Here is a 17,550-nt window from a genome sequence, read left to right on the forward strand (position 1 = left end):
GCTGTAGGTGAGTCTTCTAATGTTGTCCTACCTTTAGAGGAAGGGGAACCCTGAGACTTAGACCCCGATTTAGCATGCACCAATTCTGGTCTACGTTAACATAACATAAGATTGCCATACTGGGTCAGACCAAAGTTCCATCCTGTTTCCGACAGTGGCCAATCCAGGTTACAAGTATCTGGCAGGATCCCAAAGGGTAGATCCCATGCTGCTTATTCCAGGGATAAGCAGCGGATTTCTGCAACTCCACTCTAATAATGGTTTATGGACTTTTCCTCTGGGAACTTGTCTAAGCCGTTTTTAAATGCAGCTAAATTAACAGCTTTTACCACATCCTCTGGCACAAATTCTGAAGCTTCAATATGCGTCAAGTAAAAAAAATATTTTCTCTTACTAGTTTTAAATGTATCACTTACTAACTTCATTGTGTGATCCCTAGTTTTTGTACTTTTTGAAAGAGTAAACAATTGATTCATGCATACTTGTTCCACTTCACTTATTATTTTAAAGATCTCTATCATAGATCCCCCTCAGCCTTCTCTTCTTCGAGCAAAAGAGCCCTAACCTCTTTAGTTTCTCTTCATAAGGGAATCATTCCCTTCCCTTTACCATTTTGGTCACCCTTCTCTGCACTTTTACTAATTCTGCTATATCTTTTTTGAGATTCGGCAACGAGAACTGCACATAATACACCATGGAGCGATACAGAAGCATTATGATATTCTCTGTTTTAGAAGTAGAGGAGTAGATAGCTATTAACTAGTGAAGCCAGGGTTCAAATCCCACTGCCACTCCTTGTGACACTGGGCAAGTCACTTTGCCTCAGGTACAAATATTGTGAGTCCTCTGGAGACAGGGAAATACCTAGAGTACCTAAATGTAATAATCCTCTTTGAAAGAGCATAAATCAAATACATACATAAATAATTTAGTCTCCATTGCTTTCCTAATAATGCCTAGCACTTTCTTTGCTTTCTTGGCTGCTGCTGTACACTGAGAAGATTTTAACATTTTATCAACACATTGACAGGTAGAATTGTGAATTGACTTTCAGATTTTGGGGTCAAAAACTCTAAAACAGGAGACATCTGCTATAGATGGGATGGAGAGAGTCTGGTATGTTAGTAATATAGATTTTTATAAAGTCAAGCAACAATTTTCTCACAAAGGGGTGATGTTCTTGTTTGGCGGGGGGGGAACTCCAGTAAAAAAAACTATCCAAGCCTGAAACTAGAATTGACATATAATTTTTGCCCTGAGTAGAATCAGAATGAAATGATTTCTCTACCTCAGCACCGCTGAGTCTCAGTGTCAAGATGTTGTTGGTACCAACAATGATGTGGTTCTTTTACTTGTAAACTGTGCTGAGGAGTCTCTGCACTTAAGTGTGATGGTACCAAAGGCTGTTTCCTATGCACCAATGTGTTGTCAGTGCCAACTAGTCCTGTCTCCTGAATGTTCCAGCACCAAAGAGGGCAACCTTTCTCCCTCTTTACTGTAGACGAAATAGTGCTAGCTCTGAGACTTCTCTGAGTCATGGCGCTTAGCATGAGAGGATTCTGGTCTTTTTGATTTTGGCAATAATCCTTCAGTTTGCAATGGTTTACTCCTAGTCAATCTGGAGGACTGTGGAGTATTTAAGAATTCTTTTAACTTGAAGCTTCAATTTTCTTGCCCTAGAGGTATATCTGGACATAGGCAGTGTAGTTTGATAAATTATGCAACCAGTTTAAACAACACACAGCGATCATGCTGATCGAACAAGAGCATCTTGTAGGAGCAGCAAGGACATCTTTTAAAGCCTGGTTTGCCATCTGACATTGTGAGGAGGGCTGAGGCAAGGCTGAACTGGATTTTGAGATTAAAATGTAACACTAATAAAAACTTTAAAAAAAATGTTTTTGGAGACACATGAAAAAGAAAACAGTATATAAACTTCATTAAGAAAAGAAAAATAAACTAACAAAATATTTGACAAGGTGCTTGAAGAGAAACTAAAATGTTTCCTTTTGCCCAAGCAGAAGAATAAAACAAGGCAGATGACTTACAAAGCAGCAGCTGTGCAGGAAAACCTCAGTTTTTCTGAGCTTTGAGAGAGCTTTTCCATCTCAGTGCCATCAGATGACATCACCCACTTGTATAGCTGATTACTGACCTGCTTTTGTACAGAAAATATACTGTATTCCAAACAGAAAGTAACTGTTGAACATAAATGCTAAATAAGGTTGGAGACAGTACAAATCCCTGACGGACACAACACTTTAAACTTAGAAGGAGAGAAAAAAAGTTCTCACCTAAGCTAGCTGCGTCCTAATAGTTCAGATGAATGAAACAAGTCAAAAGCTAGTCTATAAATCTTAAAAGCCAATTAATAAAATTCTTTGGTAGAGTGAATCAAAGGCAGCAGTAAAATCCAAAAGAATTGAAAACAAAAATCAGTGCCTTAGTTTAACTCCTGCCAGAGATCATCCAAAAGAGCTATAAGGGTAGATTATGTACTGTTAATTGTGACTGAACCCAGATTAAAAGTGCATCAAGTGCATGATTTAAAGACAGGAAATCATGTAGCTGGATATAGTCTTTTCTATGAGTTTTGCCCAAAAAAATAACACTGGAGATTAGCCTACAATTTGCCTCTAAAGTTCCAAAAGGACTGGAATCTATCAAAGTGTCTACACTACTAGCCACAAATCAACCTCCCTAGATTTGCATGCTTGGAATTCCTAAAGCAATTACAACCCAGTGCTTGTCGAGATGTCCTCATAGGCTTATCTTTGGGCAATCTGGGGACTTTCCATTTCACCCATGCTTTCACCAGATTTTTTAAATCTTCTCCAAAAAGAAGACTTCCCTATAAGGAATGTTTGCTCCATCTTGCCTTGCAAATTTAAACTGCTGACCAGTTATGTAGCAACAGAATACAAAGGGCAGCAATGGAAGCCATACGCATAGCTGAAGTCCGCAACAATTCATATGTGGTTCCACCAAAAGGTCATCCATGCTGCCATCTGAGTTGCATCTTCCAGGTTTGTCCCCACCCCACATTCTAAGGAAATTTCCTGTATGTATTAAGAAAAACACAATCCTGTCTCAGAATCAAAAGTCATCAAAAGTCTACTAAAGCACAGCCTCTATCTTCTTATCCTGGGAATCCTTGAGGGCAGAGCCTCCTTCCACAGGAATGATGGTGGTCCTAGTGACAGCACAAACAAGTGCGTCTACTAGAGGAAAGTCCATCTTTTTCCTATCTTGAGCCAAGAGGAAATAAAGCCTCACCACAGTTTTACCTCCTTTAAAATTTAATTCTGGCGCATCCCATTATACAGAGATCAAACACTTATCTATGCCATGGATACACTTTAAATGATTTTGTTAAACTCGCATTATAGGTCTTCTTTGGAGTTAACAGACTCCTAACTTTTTTTTTTATTTCTGCTTTTTCTTTCCTCCCTGCTATGTTCAGCATTCTTAGGACTGTGAAACTATGGAAGAAAGTTACACTTTAAGGAACGTCCTCCTCAAGTGACAGATCCAAAATTGCAGGACTTTTCCCCCTCCTAATCCTCCTCTACTTCTTTTCTCATTTTTTTTTTTTTGCTCTGGATTCCCAGGAGGAGTTCCTGAGCAGGTGGTCCCACAAGAGAGAAACCTGGAGCTGCCCTCTGCCCTATAAAAAAAGGGCCTGATGCAAACACTTCACAAACTCCATGGGAATAAAGGCCCAGGAAGAGGAAGAATCACATCTCCACCTGAAGTAATGGCAGCTGCTCCTCTTGGAACTCCACCCGGAAGAGCCACAGACCAAAGCCCTGCAACATCAAAGACTGCTGGAACCAGCTTAGGACGCGCCTGCTCTGAGCCACTCTCTTCTCGGAGTTCTGCCACGATTCCTGCAGTGGCAGCAAGCATACCAGCGGGAATGGCGTGCAGATGACCCACACATTCATCCCTCCTGGGCCATGTGCTGCCCTCTCTCCCTCTCCTCCCCACAAGAGTTACAGAGGCGTCTCCCTCCCAGTGCCGGACAGTGTGATCCACACACAATGCAAACTACCGAGGGGTTCCTGCACTGTTTACCTCCCTTATCTTGTCTGCCTCAGCCCACAGTTCCCCAGAAGGCAAACCATTCTTCGGCCATCTTTTTTTTTTTTTTTTATAGCTTTAACAAGCTGGAACCAGGTACAGCCATTGGAATGAGGAAAAAGGAGGAAAAAAATAGAGAGGGAAGAATTATTTAAAAAAAAAATTTTTAAGGGGAGAATAGACTAAGGAAAAGGAGAGAAAAAGCATGGGAAGGGAGGGAGGGAATAGGCATAATATGAGCAACTGAGCTGGGTAAAACCCTGTTCCAACAACTGGAAGCCCCTTAGTCTACTAGCTATGCTCAACTAAGGGAGGGAAGTACAAGACTTTCAGCTCAAGAGCTGCCATCCAAATTTCTATCTTCTTCACCAAACAATGTACACAAAAAAAAAAAAATTAAATTACATTCAAACTTCATATAAAACAGTTAAAAATAGGCCAGAGCCTGCTACCTCATTATCTGCCTGAATCTTGAGGCCCCTTGGGAGATAGCCACCAACAGGCATCATTGTGGCCACCCAACAATGAAGTCACCAGTCTGTCGGAAGCCTAGAAAAGGCGATGACCAGAGGCATGCCACCGCCAGTGTGTCCCTTATGTCTGTTTTATTTCTTACTAGCTGACAATGGGAAAAAATAGGAAGGGGAAAACCTTAGATCCTTCCCAGATTTCAACCCCCCATTCATGACCCAATGAATGTGCATATTAGTGTGAGTACCGAACTGGAGAGAAACTCTCTAGGCCTGAGATTAGATCACTTCCTCTCAAACACTCAAGTTTCCATGGTGGACATTAAGATGAAGACTTGGATCTGATTTCTTCTTCTTTGAATACAATTGTTGGTTTAACAGCAAGTCCCTGATAAGATGGTATCTAGTTCAGCTCGTGCTTTATCTGAACCTACTCATTGTGCTATCGCAGCATTTGTGGTTTCTAGACAGCCTTCTATCTTAGTTCCAATACCGGTTTCTCTTCCCTTATGAACTTATGCTGCAGAATCATGTGACTTGCCTGATTCTGGTAATATTTCCCTCAAAGATATTTGGAGGATTGTTGTCCGAATAGATTCTAATCTTTTAAATACTGTTTTTCTCAGATATGTCAATTTTCGATGGATACATCCAATACATTTCTTGAGTTGGATTCTAGATTAGATTCTTTGGTGTCAAACATCACTGCTCAATCTAGTGCAATCTCTAATACTCAATCGTCCTTTATTGCAGGTAATTAAAGACATTGAGTATATTTCAAATGTGAAATGCTTGAGAACAGACAGGTTGAATAAACTTCACCTTTTGAATTTTCCTTATCTTCATTTAATATCTGGGGCTGAATTATTTAAGAAATACATGTCTGAAATTCTTCAGTTCTCACCTGCTAAACATTTTTTGTCTATTGTCTATATACTACACATGAAGAGAATGCTGAGTGTGGAGGAAGACGCAACGGATGTTTCAGCTCGTTTTTCCAGCTCGGATCTTTTTCTGCAAACATCTAATGATAATATTCCCACTAGGACTACTTTTCTTTTGCTTTAAATAGTGATAAAGAGATTTTTTTCATGGCTATCATTTTGAAAATATGATTTAAAATCAATAAATAAATGCCAAAACAAGCCACTGGTACAAAAGATCATACTTGTGACCCAATTCCAGGAGTCCGTCACCACCCCTTCCCCTCTCCCCTACCACTCCAGTGATCTCAACATCTCCCTAATTAATCCCTATAAGACCCATTAACACCATAACCATTTCAACTATAACACCCACTGTTATAATTTTCCCTATCATACATGAAATTTCTATTCATAAAGATTTCACAGCACATTTTGTTTCCTGCAGAAATGTTATTCTGCTTGTCTCAATGCCATCCTTAACATATGGGGGCCGATGTAAACAGCTAAAGCTGCTGTGGGTTTTAGCACATAGTTCCCAGGGTTTTGCACGCATTTTTCCCAAGCTAACCTTACGTGGATATGTAATAATGTTCAGCACAGGAAAAATGCACATATTTATTTATTTAAAGATTTTTTTATACCGGCATTCATGATAAAATCACATCATGCTGGTTTACAGGAAACAGGGGAGTGATAACATTGAACGAAAAACTGGTGTTGATAGGTAGAGAAGAAAGTTACAATAAAACAAGGGAAATTAGAACTTGGAGGAGAAGAAGAGTAGCAGGAATAATTTAGGCAATAACAATGAAAAGAATAAATTAAATTAAATTTATTACATAGTGTTAAAATTACATAGTGTTGATGGGAAATTTACAAGTAGTTGTAGTATGTCTGGAGAAAGTTATGAGTCCGTTGTGACATATAAACCCATTTTTAAAACATGTGGCTGGTTTAGCATGAGTGCATGCAAATGAGGCAATTAACTATTCACGGGCTATGCAGGGAGCCAGGCATAGGTTAGTGTGGGTTTTTGAAATGCGTGTCTGGAAAACGGTTTACTCTGGGGTAATCATGAATTATCTTTAATTTGTAACATTTTTGTGGGTTGGTTGCAGAATCTCTGCTGCAATCCAGCGCCTGCCAGCATCCACCGGTACAGCTGCCACATGGTCATGGACTGAAATGAAGGGGCTGCTCTATCCACCTTCAGTTCCACTCCTGGACCATGAACTTCATTGTTTTATAAAAAGGGAAGGCTTTCATCCCAAGAATCACTCGCGGGTCACCACATTAATTTGGGTTTCTGTGTGGTTTAATTACATAGGACCATGAGCATGTGGGTTTCACTTTTTCACGGATATTCTGCACACATCTCATTTGCATATGGGCCCTTTATTACATCCCGTAAAGGCGCCTGCTTTTGTAGCGCACGTTAAATATGCGCTGACAATTAGTGAAGATTTCACCACATCAGCCTCATAATGCCTCTCCTCCATCAATTTCATTTACTGTGTCATATCAATATAAATTGTACCTTGGAATGACAGTGACCCAATGCTTACCTGCCTTTTTCTAAGTCTAAGAGATGCCTATTCTATCTTCATTACGTGCCATAATTCTAATCCCCAATCTTATTCATTTCTCTATTTCTTTCTACTATTCACGACTGATTAAAACATAATAAAAATGCTCTCAATGTCAATAAAACACAAATCATTACTCTCTGATGTTTCCATGATACAACACTCACTCAGAAATTTATTTTCAAAGGTCAAGAAATTAACATCTCCGGAACTGTCTGCAATCTTGGCGTCATTATAGATCCGCCTTTATTCATGCAAGCTCACATAAAAACGCTCACTCAAACTTCATTTTTCAAACATCAGTTGCTTCGTCGCTTGAAACCTGTACTTGTTCCTCCTAACTCTCACATGGTATTTCAATCTCTCATTTTTTCTGGGCTTGACTATTACAATTTTCTGTTCACTGGTCTTCCTATCCATTACACATCGTATAGAATTTTGCTGCTTGTCTTCTAACACACCCATGAGCAACCATATCACTCAGGTTTTGCAGTTTTTCACTGGCTCCCAATACAATATCGAGTTCAATATAAGCAAGCAGCAACAATTTATAACTTATTACATAATATTTCTTCTCTGTAGATCACTGCCACCCTTAAACTGTATGCTGCTGTTTGCATATTGAGAACAGCAAATCAAAGTTTATTGGATATTCCTTCCTCGAAGCTGGCCCACTTGCATGAAACCAAAGAGCATTCCTTCTCAATAGCTGGTCCTTTATAGGGACGTGCATTTGTTTGCAACGAAATAGGGAATAAAGACAATATTTCCTATTTTGTTGCATTTCGGGGAGGTAGGGCTGTCAAAATGAAAGGAAAACCCACAACATTTCGTGTGGTTTTCCTATCGTTTTGGGGGGGGGGGGGGGGAAGAAAGGGTACATTAAAAAAACCAAACTCCAAACCCACCCCAACCATTCAAATTTAATTAACTACAACCCCTCCACCCTCCCAACCCCCCCCAAGACTTGCCGAAAGTCTCTGGTGGTCCAGCAGGGGTCCCAGGAACGATCTCCCGCTCTCAGGCGGTCGGCTGCCAGTAATCAAATGGCGCTGGTGGCCCTTTGCCCTTACCATGTGACAGGGGTTACCGGTGCCATTGGTCGGCCCCTGTCACATGGTAGGAGCAATGGATGACCCGGTAGTCATTTTAATTTAGAGGATTTTTTAAATTTGTATTCACAACCTGCTTATTAGTGGTTGATACAAGTAATCGGGAATCTTTTATACATACCTGCTCTTTAACTCCATCCTTTTATCAGAACCTCTGTACTGGGATATTCTAATCTCCCAGTTATGCCATTATCCTTAGATCATAACTCTCTGTCTCTGAATCATGCATTCCTGAGTCACTGTATGCTTTCCCCCATAATTTAGTTTAAAAACTGCTCTATTTCCTCATCTATGGCTCTATAGCTAACACGAGTTATATGTCACTCTTAGAATCTAAAATATATAAGCTCAATAAACATATAAAACAGAATTTTGTGTATTTATTCATGCTATAAATTCTAATTTCTCATTCTGCCATTTAGGTTGTATACTCATATAAACAAGATAAGATATTGGTATCTGTAATTTAAGCCATTCTTTTAGTTGGGTTATTTTGACCTCGTCTGTTAAAGTTGGTATTAATTTGTTTATTAGTTATTTTGTCCTTCTCCAAGAATATACTATTTTGGATTGGTGGAATATAAATTTTAGAAATAAAGAAATTCCTACAAAAGCATCAGTTTTGAAATAAACCCTGTCCCACTTAATAACTATGATTGTGTTCTTTAAAGAAAGTTTAGCATGCTTGTAGAGAACCTGACATTGCAATGCAATATTATTTCAATTAAATTATTTAGAATGGACATTCCCAAAATATTTAAGATAGGAAATAACTCTACACATATAGTACATTAATATGTAACATACTTCAATTTCAGTATTACAGAGAAATGTTTAACATACCTCAATCTGCATCTTTAAGTGTGTCTTGAAGTTTGAGAGTAAAGTAAGAAATATGGAGAGGGAAAGTTCAAAAACCTCTGGGACAGATGAAACTCCATTTTTTGAGAGTGCAACACACAAATACTGTTTAATAGCATTAATAAACATCTCATTGGTCCTGAAAACAGGCCCTGCATTCTGCAGTATGGACAGAAGCAGCTGCAATGAAAGAACCTTGGACCGGAGTTCATGGGACCTAAAAGACAAACATACAATATTTCAATCTATTTTTTCTTACATCAATGCAAATCAAAAAAACAAATTTTCATACTGGGTCAAACCAAAAAGCCCATCTAACTCAATATCCTATCTCCAACAGTAGCAAGAGACAGGGCCTTAGAAGCATGTAACAAATGGCATGTTTAGAATAGTCTATTTCCTGTTAAACTCAGAATCCAATTTCTAGAATTCATGGTTTAGGAAGGACTTGAACTCAGCTTGACATCTCTGACTGTCATGTTAATAGCCTTTCATAAACTAGTCTAGTCCCATGTTGAATCCAGCTATTTTATCTGCCTTCACAATGTTCTGTGAGAATGAGTTCCACAGGTTTACCATGTGCTATGTAAAGAAATACTTCATTTTGTTCATTTTAAATCTGCCACCTGATAATTTTATCTGGTTCCCCTTTGTTCTAATGTTATGAGAGACAAAATAGTTGTTTCCTATTTACTTTCTCCAAACCTTTAATGATTTTATCATATCTCCCTCTCATTTGTCTCGTTTCCAAGCTGAAGAGCAATAGATTGTTAGTTTCTTCATATACAGTGAACTGGTTTCAGAGAAATTCATATTTATCACTAATTTTATAACAGCCTGTAAAAGAAAGTCAACAAATACACACATAAGTTAAACAATTTTCAAAGTGAACTTACATGTATATGTTCGCTTTGAAAATTCTCACCAAAACTACCCTCACACACACTTACATCTGCTAATTTGTGTGCAAGAATTTGAGGAAATTGCATGCATACTTTTGAAAATCCAAACATATTTGCATAAGTGCAAACCCCTTCTCAGCTCCTTTCTTCGGAAACACCTCTGCTCAGTCCGATAAACCGCGCATATAGAACATGCGTAAGTTTAATCCCCATATCAGCTGGGCAATTTTATAATATGAGATATTTCCATACATAAAGCAAAATTTTACCTGTGGAAATGCATTTGAAAATTACCTCCCCATACTTTAAGACAATATACATGAGGAGCCAAGGGTGCAAAGAGAGACCTGTCTGCTGCATACAGCAGTATTCTCTGGGACTTATGGAGAGAGACAAAACCCTCAAGCACCAAAAGATACAATCAGAGATCACGAAAATGCAGAAGAAAGATACAGAAATAGTCTCAATTGTACTGAGTAGTACTGGTTTGATTAAAAAGAGCTTCCAAGCATATCTTGAAACGTTGCCTATACACATTACATCTTATGAATTTCATAAAGCGGCTCTCTTTGGTACAATGCAAATACTAATAAGGGCATTAGCAGTAAATTTGAGAGACTGAGATCATATCCAATATACTCTGACTTATGAGCAAGACTCATTCTTGTCATGGTATGCGTAAAAAAACAATCCATTTGGAGACATTACCCTCAATTTGGTTTTACTATGCGTTTTGAAGAAAAATGATCTCAGGGTTGACAAGCTCACTGCTTTCCCTATATTCGTCTCCATTTATTATTTATGTCTTCAGTTTATAAACCACTCACCCATACAACACATCCAGGCAGATGCATAACATTCCATAAAATTATGAGAGCAATCCAAAAATACAATATAGCTATATAAAAAACAATAACAGAAAAACAACAATACAAAACCAGAGACATAACACAAAAAAATTAACCATAAACCACTTAATAAATCCTGTTACTCATATGGAAAACAAACCACCCACACACCCTCAGTTAAGAGCCACTGTAATCAGACAAGACCTATTGTACTTACAAAAGCTCATGGGATCTGTTAAGGCCTATAACTCCTTTGGAACAGAGTTCCATAAGACAAAGAAAAAGCCTTCTTTGTGATTTTCACCAAATGAACCTCCTTAAGAGGTGAGACAATCAGAAGAAAATCTTGAGTTGAACAAAGACTTCTTCTTGGATTACAGTCAGATAATTCAGCCTACAGACATCATGAGCCATCATACTTGACCTTAGAAACCATATTTAAAACTTTAAATTGCATATGGAAAGGCATAGAATGTCAATGGTCAAAGTTGTAAACCAAGTAATATTCTGTCAGCTATAATTTGCACAAATTGCAATCTGTGCATCTGAACACATTAACCCATATATGAGGAATTACAGTAATCCACACAGCTCGTAACAACCACATGGATTACTGCAGCCAACCTACCCCATAACAAAAAAGAGTGATGATTTTTAATTAGATGCAACTGTAAGAAATAAGGCAGACAGTACTGAAAATATGATTCAGAATCCACAATTAACCCAAGGATCTGAACCTCCTTTTGCAGAAGCATCTCCAAACGTCAAAGTGAACTTGAGGTGGAGCTCAAAATAGATTTTTTTTATTCTACATTTCCTCAGACTGAGGGATTAATTTAACTTATTCATTCAGGTCACAATGGATTTTAAGACCCTGGAAAGGTTCAAAAGAGCTTCCTCATATTGAAGTTTTATTATAATATGCATGTAATTTGTAAATCACTTAGCATAGATGTACTAATATAGGTGGTATAAAAGAAATTTCAAATAAAATAAATACATAACTCCAAGCACACGTGGAAATCATCAGCATAAGGTAAATATGAAATTTTAGCCCAGCAGCTCTAATCAGCTTTAAAGTGCAATGCCACCAAGTCTATCCCCACCCAAATCACTTATCAGATAGCCAATAAGTGGAGAAACCCTTCCTAAATCCTGACCAGTTCTCATGAAGGAAATCCTGTTCTTCCCAATAGCAATAATAATCGATCTATAACCACACACACTAGAATCTTACCCCCAAAAGGCTAAATGAGACACAGGCCAATAATTTTCTACCAGAGTTTTGTCATGGATATTTAAAATAAAGGACAGATCACAGTTTCTTTCAGTTTCTAAAGGAAAGCACTAGCCTGTAAAGAGGAATTAATAAGATGATGTAGCAGGAACCCCAGTATTTCTGAACATACTTTCAGCAGAATTGCAAGATAGGGATCCAAACAACAATTAGTGCCCTTAACTGCCAACAAGAGAGAAGCAACAATAGACTCAAAAGTAGGACTTGAATAAACAGTATTCAAATATCCAATGAAAGGTGGCAGAAATCCACGTACCGAGTACAAATTTAATGGTTGCAATGCTATCTCTTAAATAAGGGGCAAAAACATCAGCAGCTCGGGAAATCAAAAGTATAATAAAAATAAATAATAAAAGTATAATAAATAATAAATAATAAAATAAAATAATAAAATAAAAGTATAATAAATAAATAAATAATAAAAGTATAATAAAAATAAATAAAAAAATAATAAAAAGTATAAAAGTATAACCGTTTATTCTTTCCTATCTCTTCCTTCTTCTCCAAGTTCTGCTACCCTTGTTATTTGTAACTGCTCCTTCGGTCACCACAGTTCGAATTGATGTATTTAATGCACTCCCGTTTCATGTAAACCAGCAAGATATGTTTTCATGATTGCCGGTATATAAAAACCTTAAATAAATAAATAAATAAATAAAATAATCTTCCTTAAGGAGCTGGGAGACCTCTGAATTTTATAAACTAAGTTAAATAAGGCTTTAGAATAATTCACTGACAGATATCCTGGGTTCAAAACAATATTTTGCTTCCTTAAGTTGATAATTATATTTCCAGAAATGTAATCTAAAGCTAACCCTTTCTATTATTTTTAGGATATGCAGCCAATGTTACTCTAACTTCCGTCCATCCCATTTTAATTGACATGACTTGCCAGGAAAAATAGTGGAAAGTGTTCTAAACATCAAAATCACAGAACATATAGAAAGACATGGCTTAATGGAACAAAGTCAGCATGGCTTTACCCAAGGCAAGTCTTGCCTCACAAATCTGCTTCACTTTTTTGAAGGAGTTAATAAACATGTAGATAAAGGTGAACCGGTAGATGTAGTATACTTGGATTTTCAGAAGGCGTTTGACAAAGTTCCTCATGAGAGGCTTGTAGGAAAAGTAAAAAGTTATGGGATAGGTGGCGATGTCCTTTCGTGGACTGCAAACTGGCTAAAAGACAGGAAACAGAGAGTAGGATTAAATGGACAATTTTCTCAGTGGAAGGGAGTGGACAGTGGAGTGCCTAAGGGATCTGTATTGGGACCCATATATTTTCCTGCGTATAAGACGTCTGGGCGTATAAGAGACCCCCAAATTTTCCAATTAAAATATAGAGTTTGGGATATACTCGCCATATAAGACTACCCCTCTTCCAACGCATTCCAACATTTACAGCAGGAGGGAGTGACTCGAGGAGTGAGGGCGTGCTGGCCGATTGGCCGGTGCTGGGCAAAAGGGGCTTGCTTCGGCAAGCCCCTTTTGCCCAGCACCGACCAATCAGGCAGTGCACCTTCGCTCCTCAAGTCACTCCCTCCCCTCACCGGATGCAGTAAAAAAGTTCATTCTGCGCTCCCTCGCTCCCCGATTGGCCGTTGCTGGGCAAAAGGGGCTTGCTTTTACAGCATTCGGGGGAGTGACTCGAGGAGCGAGGGCGCGGGGAATGCACCAGACGCTGTAACTTTGGATTACCGGCGACAACTACGGTATACGCCCTATAAGATGATACCCGGCGTATAAGACGACCCCCGACTTTTGAGAAGATTTTTAGGGGTTAAAAACTAGTCTTATACGCCAGAAAATATGGTATATTTATAAATGATCTGGAAAGAAATATGACGAGTGAGATAATCAAATTTGCAGATAACACAAAATTGTTCAGAGTAGTTAAATCACAAGCAGACTGTGATAATCTGCAGGAAGACGTGAGACTGGAAAATTGGGCATCCAAATGGCAGATGAAATTTAATGTGGATAAGTGCAAGGTGATGCATGTAGGGAAAAATAACCCATGCTATAATTACACAATGTTGGGTTCCATATTAGGTGCTACAACCCAAGAAAGAGATCTAGGCGTCATAGTGGATAACACATTGAAATCGTCGGTTCAGTGTGCTGCGGCAGTCAAAAAAGCAAATAGAATGTTGGGAGTTATTAGAAAGGGAATGGTGAATAAAACGGAAAATGTCATAATGCCTCTGTATTGCTCCATGGTGAGACTGCACCTTGAATACTGTGTACAATTCTGGTCGCCGCATCTCAAAAAAGATATAATTGAGATGGAGAAGGTACAGAGAAGGGCTACCAAAATGATAAGAGAAATGGAACAGCTCCCCTATGAGGAAAGACTAAAGCGGTTAGGACTTTTCAGCTTGGAGAAGAGACGGCTGAGGGGGGATATGATAGAGATGTTTACAATTATGAGAGGTCTAGAACGGGTAGATGTGAATTGGTTATTTACTCTTTCGGATAGTAGAAAGACTAGGGGGCACTCCATGAAGTTAGCATGGGGCACATTTAAAACTAATCGGAGAAAGTTCTTTTTTACTCAACGTACAATTAAACTCTGGAATTTGTTGCCAGAGGATGTGGTTAGTGCAGTTAGTATAGCTGTGTTTAAAAAAGGATTGGATAAGTTCTTGGAGGAGAAGTCCATTATCTGCTATTAAGTTCACTTAGAGAATAGCCACTGCCATTAGCAATAGTAACATGGAATAGACTTAGTTTTTGGATACTTGCCAGGTTCTTATGGCCTGGATTGGCCACTGTTGGAAACAGGATGCTGGGCTTGATGGACCCTTGGTCTGACCCAGTATGGCATTTTCTTATGTTCTTAGTAAAATGATGGATGTCTTATCCAAGCAACAAGATAGTTCCCCTTAAATGTGAGGAAGTGTGCCCCAGAAGCTTACATAGTATACAATGGTGAAACTGCAAAAGGGCATCAAAATCTTCAATGGGCAGGAGAAACAGTACAGATCTCTGCATGCAGACACACAAAGACAAGGCATCATGACCTAATAAGATGGGGTCTTCAGGAGTTTGCTAGAAATGGGAAGACAACTCTATTTTCCTGGAAGGGAAGGAGGAACTCAGCTTGGTTGTAACACTGAAAAAATTAAATCATTTGATTTGAGCTTAGCTATTGCCACTTCAATGTGAATTTATACAGACACAATATGACAGCAGACAAGGATGGTAAAGCCACTCTTTTCTGTCCAATTTATTTCTTGTTGCAATATAATAGATCTCACTTGATCTACAATTTTATCTTCACTTCCTTGGTCATCCCATGCTTTTTTGTATAACCTTACTGTTTTTGCTTTCATCACCTTCACTGGAAAACTGTTTCATGTATCCATCGCCCTTTCTATTACAAAATAATTCCTAATGAAACACATTGTAGCGCCTTTGAGCCTTGTATCATGGACTCTTGTTCTGGAATTTCTTGAAAATTGCTTGTTTGTACATTATTTATACCTTTAAGATTCAGAAAAAGCCCCATTATCCAGCATGCATGAGAAATAGGGGTGCAGCTTAATTGTCTATGCCTGTTATCTGTAACTGACTGTACTCAATTAAGTTCTCTGCTTATTGCTTCAGGCAGCAGCGTGCAGTGAACAGGGAAAGTTTAGTGGTGATGCTGGAGTGGACATAACACAGCAGAGTAAAGTTACTATGCTCCTTAAATCAACCCCTCCCCATCACCCCTCCACCGAATTCCTGGGTGAGAGATGTGATCTCTTAGTTGAATATTTCTGATAACTGAGTGCCAAATAATGGGGGTTTTACTGTATATGAATTTCTATCATATCCCCCCTCCTGCCCTCTCCTCCAGCTCTCTTATAAAGTAATATATATTTAGGCCCTTTAGTCTCATTTCATAAGGCTTATTTTTTAGATCAATGATATTTACTTCCAGTCCTTGCGGGCTGCAAACAGGTCAGGTTTTCAGGATACCCCCAATGAAAATGCATGAAATAGATATGCATACAACTGCCGAATACCCCCACTTCATGAGGTGAGCCCTCTCAAGGACCAATCCATAAGACAAAAATCGAGTTTGATCCACGTGAAGGACCGGACCTTGCTGAAGCAGGTCCCTGTGCGGTGGGAGGCATAGAGGGACCTCCACCAGAAGTCTCTTCATGTCTGCATACCACAGGCATATGGGCCAATCCGGAACCACTAGAAGGACTAATCCCATGTGGCACTCGATCTTGCGAATGACCCTGCCCAGGAGGGGCCATGGAAGGAAGGCATATAGTAAGTCCTCTTCCAGCCAGGTCTGAACAAGGGCGTCAATTCCCAGGGATTGCTGATCTCTTCTGCGACTGAAGAATCGGGAGACCTTCGGATTGTGAGATGTGGCCAGCAGGTCGATAGACGGGAGGCCCCAGCGATCTGCCAGCAGCTGAAAGGCTCTGGCTGAAAACATCCATTCTGCTGGATCCAGACTCTCCCTGCTTAGGAAGTCTGCTGTGACATTGTCCTTTCCTGTGATGTGGGAGGCAGAGATCATCTGTAGATTCAATTCTGCCATTCCATAAGAAGATCTATCTCCAGACGCACTTGTGGTTCTTTGTTCCTCCCTGGCAGTTGATGTAAGCTACTGTTGTTGGGTTATCTGACATCACGCAGACCGCCTGACCCTGAAGCATGTAGCTGAACTGTAGACACGGCAATCTGACCGCTCGTGCTTCCAGGCTTTTTATGTTCCAGCGCGCTTCTTCCTTGGTCCAGTGTCCCTGGGCCGTCAATTCCTGACAGTCAGCTCCCCAACTCAGAGGCTCATGTTCATAGTGAGAACTAGCCAGTTTGGTGGGGACAGGCTTACACTCTTACTCAGGTGAGCTTCCTGTAGCTACACTGGAGCCGAGAACATACTTCTTTCAGTCGGTGGAGGCAAAGAGTCTTGAGACAGCAGGTTCCAACATGACAGCAAGGAGCGCTAGAGTGGGCACATGTGTGCCCTTGCCCATGGTACCACCTCCAGGGTTGATGCCATCAGATAGAGGACCTGAAGATAGCTCCACCTTGAGCCATATCACGTTCGTCAACCGACACACTTGGCCTATCAACTTCCTTATTCGCAAGGGAGGGAGGAAGACCTTGTCCTGCTTGCTGTCGAACTGGACTCCCAGATATTCTAAGGACCGGGAAGGCTTGAGCCTGCTTTTGTCCATGTTCATGACCCAACCAAGTTCCTGAAGTAGGGAAGTCACCCTGCTCGTCACATGGAGACGCTCTTCTAACAACTTCGCCCAGATCAACCAGTCATCCAAGTATGGGTGCAGCAGGGTGCCCCTTCTTTCCTCAGCGCCGTCATCATGACCACCATAATTTTGGAAAATCTTCTGGGGGCAGTGGCCAGGCCGAAGGGCAGCGCCCGGAACTGATAATGGTGGCCTGGCACCGCAAAGCATAGGAAATGCTGGTGGTCTTGCCGGATTGAAATA

General features: G+C 39.7%; 1 protein-coding gene across 3 annotated transcripts in view; it reads right to left on the bottom strand.

Moving 5' to 3' along the window:
• Positions 1–17,550, bottom strand: part of ARFGEF1 (ADP ribosylation factor guanine nucleotide exchange factor 1) — a 626,657-nt gene that overhangs the window by 378,349 nt on the left and 230,758 nt on the right. For all 3 annotated transcript variants that reach the window (XM_029591432.1, XM_029591431.1, XM_029591434.1), the window contains one exon: positions 9,021–9,255. In XM_029591432.1, the coding sequence (XP_029447292.1) occupies positions 9,021–9,255 (235 nt within the window). The remainder of the gene's footprint in view (positions 1–9,020; positions 9,256–17,550) is intronic.

This window comes from Rhinatrema bivittatum, chromosome 2, assembly GCF_901001135.1.
Source record: "Rhinatrema bivittatum chromosome 2, aRhiBiv1.1, whole genome shotgun sequence".
NCBI classification, from domain to species: Eukaryota; Metazoa; Chordata; class Amphibia; order Gymnophiona; family Rhinatrematidae; genus Rhinatrema; species Rhinatrema bivittatum.